At 35.7% G+C, this 7,158-nt stretch overlaps 1 protein-coding gene across 1 annotated transcript; it reads left to right on the forward strand.

Annotated features, from left to right (window-relative positions):
* Window positions 1–1,147: 1,147 nt before the first annotated feature.
* On the forward strand, window positions 1,148–6,718 carry LOC145688910 (uncharacterized). Its single transcript, XM_081763079.1, has 2 exons — window positions 1,148–1,437; window positions 5,930–6,718. Exons 1-2 carry the CDS (start codon window positions 1,303–1,305, stop codon window positions 6,659–6,661), a joined length of 867 nt encoding a protein of 288 aa, XP_081619205.1. The 5' UTR covers window positions 1,148–1,302; the 3' UTR covers window positions 6,662–6,718.
* Window positions 6,719–7,158: the final 440 nt, after the last annotated feature.

Raw genomic sequence — 7,158 nt, forward strand, 5'->3', positions numbered from 1 at the left:
ACTGCTCCAAGATCAGCATCAATCTCTGATATTATTTTTGTATTGCAATTGGAAATTACAGATCTACTACGACCAGTTAAGTACTGACATTAAATAGCTTGACAATCTACCATAGTTTAAATGTAAAACGAAATCCGCTTTTGTGTGTGTGTGTTATTGTAATTGTTTTATATTGACACGAGCTGAAATACCCATTCTTCGCATCGGTCAGATAAAATATCTATGAAAACAAACTGAACAGCAAAAGGAAATAAAATATTGGTCATTTTCTAGTACTTTTACATATCCCGGTAAACGCTCTCTGAGAAATCCTGGTTCGAATTTTGAAGAACAAAACACGCCACTGGGGACTGTATTTGGAAGTCAACGAGAGTTGGAGTATCACATTTCATCTCAGCGACCGCGAAAACTATGGATTTGTCACTAATATCAGTCATTTTGGATATATTTTTACCTGTCTCGGTAACCCCCCGCAGGTGACCCCCGGTCCACTTACAATTGTGGCTGAGTTTGTGGATTTGACACCAATATCGGTCATTTTGGATTATTTTTACATGTCACGGTATCCCCCCGCAGGTGACCCTCGGTCCGCTTACAATGGTGGCTGAATTTGTGGATTTGACACTAATATCAGCCATTTTCGATTATTTTTACATGTCACGGTATTCCCCCTTCCCAGTGACCCCCGGCCCGCAGCCGAATGAGATGAATTTGGAAGTTAATGCGATCGGAGTTTCACCATTGATCTCAGCGACTGGGAAACCACTAATTTGCCACTAATATCGGTCATTTTCTACTGCTTTTACATGTCCCGGTAAACGTCTCCACTTGAGGTTGAGACCTCCTCTTTCGATTTTTTAAAAAAGCGCTTCGTCTTAGTCGGGGGCCTGGACCAAGATACCTGTGACCAAAATTTGGTAACCCTCGGTCTACTCGTCGGTCCACAGGCCACACACAGACAGTCAGACAAACAGACAAACTTTATTTTATTTATAATGACGTAAGTTCCAACTCGACTCTGAAAAACAAAATAGGATCATGTATACAGAAAAAGATAAGTTATTGATAACAACACAACTAGAAATATTGAAGTTTTACAACAAAAGGGAAAGTCTTTGTTGAACAGCACAATCGTGAAACCATGATTTCAAACTATGAGTCCTAAATTATAAATATATTTTCGTCTTTTTCTACATAGACCCTATTATCAAAATTTTTTGTCTACATTTGGAAACAGTAAACACACTGAATATTAAACGTAGCGTTTCAGCTATCTCCAAGTAAAATATCAGATACGCATAAATGTCCAACAACAGGAATCCTTTTGTTCAGCCAATTGCTTCTGTTTCGCTTGGTCTTCCGCGAAGTTCTCAAAGAAGTTTGTTTGTTGGCGGCGGTAATCATCACGGCCGTCCAAGGACCATATTTTCCCGTATGGTAAGATAGACATTCAATGTATTTTCTTTTAATATATCAGACTAGTGCCCTTTGGTGTATTTACGATTTTGTTTCGAGTGAGCTATCCTAACTTTATTCCTGGAAATGTGAAAATTCTACAAGATATTTCATTTACTTTAAAATATTAAATACAATTTCGGGGCGAGCTTAAGCCCGGAAGTCCGCGCCGTAAATACGCCACTGCTAATGTATATTAAGTTTTGCGAAATTAAGCAAGGCTGCACTCACACTAGGATTCATCGGGTGCGGATCATCTTCCCTCCAAAAAAAATCATAACTTGACATACCTTTCTACACTTTCTTCATATATTTGTTTAACAGAGAAATAATTTGTGTATCATATAGATTTGATTTTAAACTTCATCTGTACGGTACTTTTTTTTCTTTCTTATAAAAATAATCTCATCTGAGTGTATTTCAATAATGTTTGTCTAAGAGTGTAGGTGGCAGTGTCTAACAATTACTTATCAGATGTACAGTAATGCCGGTTTAGTATTACATATATGTTCATTGTTATGCACTGTGAAACTATTTAAACTTTGGCAGTCTCGCAACAAAACTTCCGGGTAGGTGATTGAAGACAAGGAATTTAATTTTGATTACTCTGGGATAAACTCCTTGATAATAAAGTAATAGTAGATCTATAAATTTATTTTGGTTTCAGTATCCCTATTTTACGAATTTCTTGCGCCAAATTTTAATTCTTATGTTTCTGTAGTTTATCATGCATATAAAAAAATCATCTATAATAAGAGGCGGACAAATTGAACTATACTCTTTATTATTCATATTATTTTCAGAGTTGTACAGGGCCGTTACAAAGTCCCATTTCACTCCATTCAAGTACTAAATATTAAAGCTATGCAAATTTTAATTATGAACTAACTATAAAGTACACTGAGTTTTGTGGATAATGGGTACCTATTGTTTTGATGTCTAAATGTCTAAGAGATTAGTATGGACTGCATCATACTCCGAACATAAAATGATACGTCGCCAGGTTCTGTGGGACATTTTGTTCACCATTGCTAGAATAATCTTGTCTGAAAGCTAGTCTTATAGTTTCTGTCAATTCATCAATCATAGTGTAACATTGTGCTGTAACAATATTTTTGATGCATCCCAAGAGTGAATTCTCACAGGTTTTGAAGTATTGTCAAGAATATCTCGAAACACTTTATTGAGGTGTTCTTGAAGCAAAGCGGTAAAATGAGGAGGCACTCCATCTTGCGAAAACTAGCACATCCCTTAGACCTCTCGGGCTTCCAAAAGCGAAATGAACCAGTTTCTTACCATATCAAGATATTAATGTTGGTTAACAAGTCCATCAACTAAAATATGGACCATAAATTTGTTTACTGTCCATGCCAGCCCTAACCATGACAAGGAAAGGGGTATTCATAATATTTTCATAAAATATTTGGATCTTCATTTGACCAAAATGCAGTATTTCTTCCTTGGAAGCTTGGTACATGGCTCATTCATGACTGAAAATCACTTTTCCACGTTCCGGAATAGTGACAAACACCAGCAGAAGTACGTTGCATTCCTTCTTGTTTGGGTTTAAATCATTATCAGATGATTCTTGAACAAATATTGTTCGATATGGGTGCAAGTTTAAGTCATGTTTTGTGTGTCTGCGGGTGACCGGGTATACTAAGTTTTGCTGATCGTTTACGAGTTGACTTCATTGGTGATCTTTCCATTGATAAAGCGACTTCCCTGCATTCTTCCTCTCTTGTCAGTGATGTAACACGTCGTGGTTTATCCGTAACTCTGCCGATACAACATAGTTTCTGTTTCCAAGGCAAAAGTATTCTCTTTTGAAAAGGGCTTGTCTGAATCGTAACTGGAAATCCAACCTGTTCTAACATTTCTTTTGATCCGGGCCTCTCGTGAACTCAACTGTTTTTGATGATGCGTTTCTCAATGGTATAATAAACTATATCAGGCATTGTTTATATCTGAAATATAAAGAAAGAAATACATTGTAATTCTCCCATATATATTTACGGTTTACATAGTTTGATTATTTAGTACTTAAGGGAGGCACGAGACATTCTGCTTGCCCTGAAACTGTAAGTTTATGAGAGAAAACAAACTTTATTACCAGTAATCTGTTATGTTTTTTAATATTTCCAACGTATTTAATCTTGTACGGGTTGCGAGGGAAATGAAAAGGGATAGTTGGAAGAGCGGTAATTAGAAAATATTGATAATCTTCCATTATCTCTCCCTCTCTTTCTCACTGAGACGGCACTGACTACAATGGGTGAAAGTCATCCATGTCCTGAATCGTTGTTCCATCCTGAGTGTCCTGCTTCCTGTTGCTCATATTAGTATCCTAGGACAAATTAGACAATGCGAGACAAACATTTGAAAGTAACTCTTTTAAAACTGTATTCCTTTTCTGAATATCGTCTTGGCACCAAATGTCTTACTTGGAGAAATGCTCTAAGTCCGCAGAAAGCTAAAGGTGAAGCTTATACATCATTGGTATCAGGTTAAATACATACTATTTAGGGTTATTCCTGTCAGATATAGAGAACATTTATTTTGTTATTTTATAAGTTAGCAGTTAATTAAACGAAAACTTAAAAACTTTATACAGAGTGACGATACCAGCTTTAATTTCTTGGAGATCATGATGTATATATGGTTAGTGAGAAAAGAACGTTGTCAACACGTAGGAATATTTGCCCTCTTAAAGCTAATCTCTCATCGGAGGTTTCCTATTTGTGTTTTTCCTTGCGCTACAAATGTTTATTTTCTTTGAGATTAAAAAAAAAAAAGATCTTATAATATTATCTTCTTTGAGCGTAAGGAAGGACGTATAAAAATAGTCCTAACTATATTGACCGATTGCTTCTTTCACAAGGTTGGAGAGGTCTTTTTGGAGACGTGCTGCTGTGAATATAGGGTACTAGGTTTTATTGCACTGCTCATAGTATTGTACCGCTGTTCGGCTGTCCTATCCTTCGTACAACATGTTACCAGACTAATGATCTTTTGCTCTGTCCTTGAACGATTTTGCTTTAGTCAAAGGTTCCATCCGGAATAACATTCAGATGAATCAAAACTTTTATTGATACTAGATATAGAATCATTTGAATCACTTCTGCTACGAAATAGCTGTATTTTATCCCCAAGTAATGTCCTTAAAAAAAAAAAAAAAAAAAAAAAAAAAAAAACTTAACTTAACATTAACTTTTCGGCTGTAAGGGATGTATATGTGGTACGCGTTTTCTTTATTAAGCATAGAAGTTACTATTCATTCAACACAGCAATATGTGATATTCATTACAAAAATTCATAGCGTAGAATAGTATGTTTTAATGTAACACACTCATTAACATATATCACATAGTCTATGAAGTATTGAGGCTTTCGAGATCAAAATTCAGGGAAAATTTGTTATGGTTTGAAAGTAACATTATGTATACACATAGGCAAAATTGTGTTCAATGACCTTCTGTCATGTTTTCGAATACACCATAATCCCGTTGCCATACAACTCGTTGTTATCACAGACCTCTTTCGAAACTAACTTAACACCCTTCAAGCACTTTTAGGAAAACACGAAACAAACAATAGCCTGACCGCCCCAGGTCCAGACTATACAGTGCGTACATTAAAACGTCCCTGGCAAGGTTTTTTTTAACTTGTATCTGGTGATTTGAAGATGTATGTGGTCTGGCGTTGTCAGTGTGGTACACATCTTTATTATTGAACAGTTCTGGCCGTTTCTGTTTACGTTCCAGATACAGTCACGCCAATCGAAGAGCTACAAGCCTTACTTAGAGACTGGACATGCAGCCTTACTGAAAGAAAGAGCATTGAAATCTTAAAATCTGAACCGTTTTCTGGGTTTGTGAATTTCATTAACATGTTAATTGCTATCCAGTGTAACAATTATCTGAACTTGGGACTTTAGTAACTTTAGTAACTCAACTTCTTTTAGACAAAGCTTTTAAAACATCACTGAATTTTGAGTCTTTATGATGTAATTAGTTTTGGTATAATTTGTGCAAACATTTACATTTTAAGCTTGCCTCTTTTTCTTTTCAAAATATAAGGATTGTATTTCCAAAACATGTTAAATCCAAAAATATCCGAATTTGTATTCAATATGAAAGAAGTACTATGGAACCTCTTACGTTAAAATTGGTAATTATTTTCTGTGCTAAATTCTGTTTGAAATAACACTTGCGGTAGTGTTTCAATGTAAAAAGATATTTTTTGCCCTTTCTGAAGAATTCTACCAAACGAATTTAGCATATTTTGGAAATACACTCCTCATACGTATGTTATCATTTTTTTTTTTAAACCACCTTTGCACTTGAAATTCGTAGCTCTACTGGTGACCCAAAATTTTGCAGAAAAATCAACATTTCTTATTTAAATTAAAGCATACAAGTCTAAGTTCCCAGCGTAAAATTTCTAAAACTTACTGTTAATTTTTTTTTTACAGGGAAGTACAATAATAACAGACACCAGAGCAACCTTATGTGCAGCTGTTTTCATCGCACTCCTGATACATTTAGCCACACACTACTTCAGCCTGACGGAACATCAAACACGACTACGACTAATTCTAACTCGGATGAAGGAAAAATATACGGAACAATCACCTGATACGTGGGATACTTTGTACAGCGTCTTACAGCCACCGCTTTCTGACACTCCACGGCCAGCGCTAATTCTTTTCCTGGTTCCTTCAGAAGCAAGAACTGTTGCAAACAGATTAGTAATGGACTTAGTTCGAAACTTGAAATTGGACTTAAATCCAGCACGATGCTTCAGTATCACAACTATTAATGCTAAAGAATACATGAAGCCCTCCGATGGTCTAGAATTTCTGGAACGACTAAGTGATGTTTGGCGCAAAGATAAAGTTGTCGTTGTGCGAAATATACATCGTCTTCACCCTAATGGTGCGGCCACTTTTATGAACTTGCTAAATCCTATTATTTCGCCTGTCAAGAATGGGATACTTATTCTAACCCTACCTATTGATTCATCATATGTTTTAGACACCCCTTACCGTGTGGCGTTCTCATACCTTAAGAATGCCTGGGGCAATTATAATAGTATAGCATTTTACCAGGATATTATCCAAGAAATTAGTCGTTCAGCTGTGTTAATATTTCCAGATAATTTAGATTCACTTTTGGCAGAGCAAACAAGCGTCATTAAATTGTAAGAAAAGTTTTAATGATCATAATCTTTGCGGAAATATAAAAAACGTTTTGTTCAGGTCTTTGAGTTTTTTTTTAAATACACTAATGAGAATGGTGTTATATTGTCAGTAAAAAGATATATACATATTAAGCAGATGACGTCTTTAACTTTTTTGAAGTTTAATCGAATAATGCTGTGATCCAGGTTTGATGTCCAGTGGGGGAGGATTATGATTTTGATGGCAGCTTTAAACTTCCACATCTACCATTGCCTCAAAAAGACCGCCAACTTTTCATTCTAGCAATGTGTAGTACAGTTTCCTTTCTACAGATGTCGTTACTTATATAACTGCATGATGAACACGTGACGTAAGATTGAAACGAAGTGATCGACATCTCTGAAGAAAGATGTATACAAACTTTATTAAACATAAGCTCTATTCGAAAAAAAAAAATCGTAACGAGCCTCTAAACTTCTCACAAAGACCAGTAAGTGACCTGCAATCATCTTTCACATTAT

This window comes from Thermobia domestica, chromosome 7, assembly GCF_964235325.1.
Source record: "Thermobia domestica chromosome 7, izTheDome1.hap1.1, whole genome shotgun sequence".
Taxonomy (NCBI): domain Eukaryota; kingdom Metazoa; phylum Arthropoda; class Insecta; order Zygentoma; family Lepismatidae; genus Thermobia; species Thermobia domestica.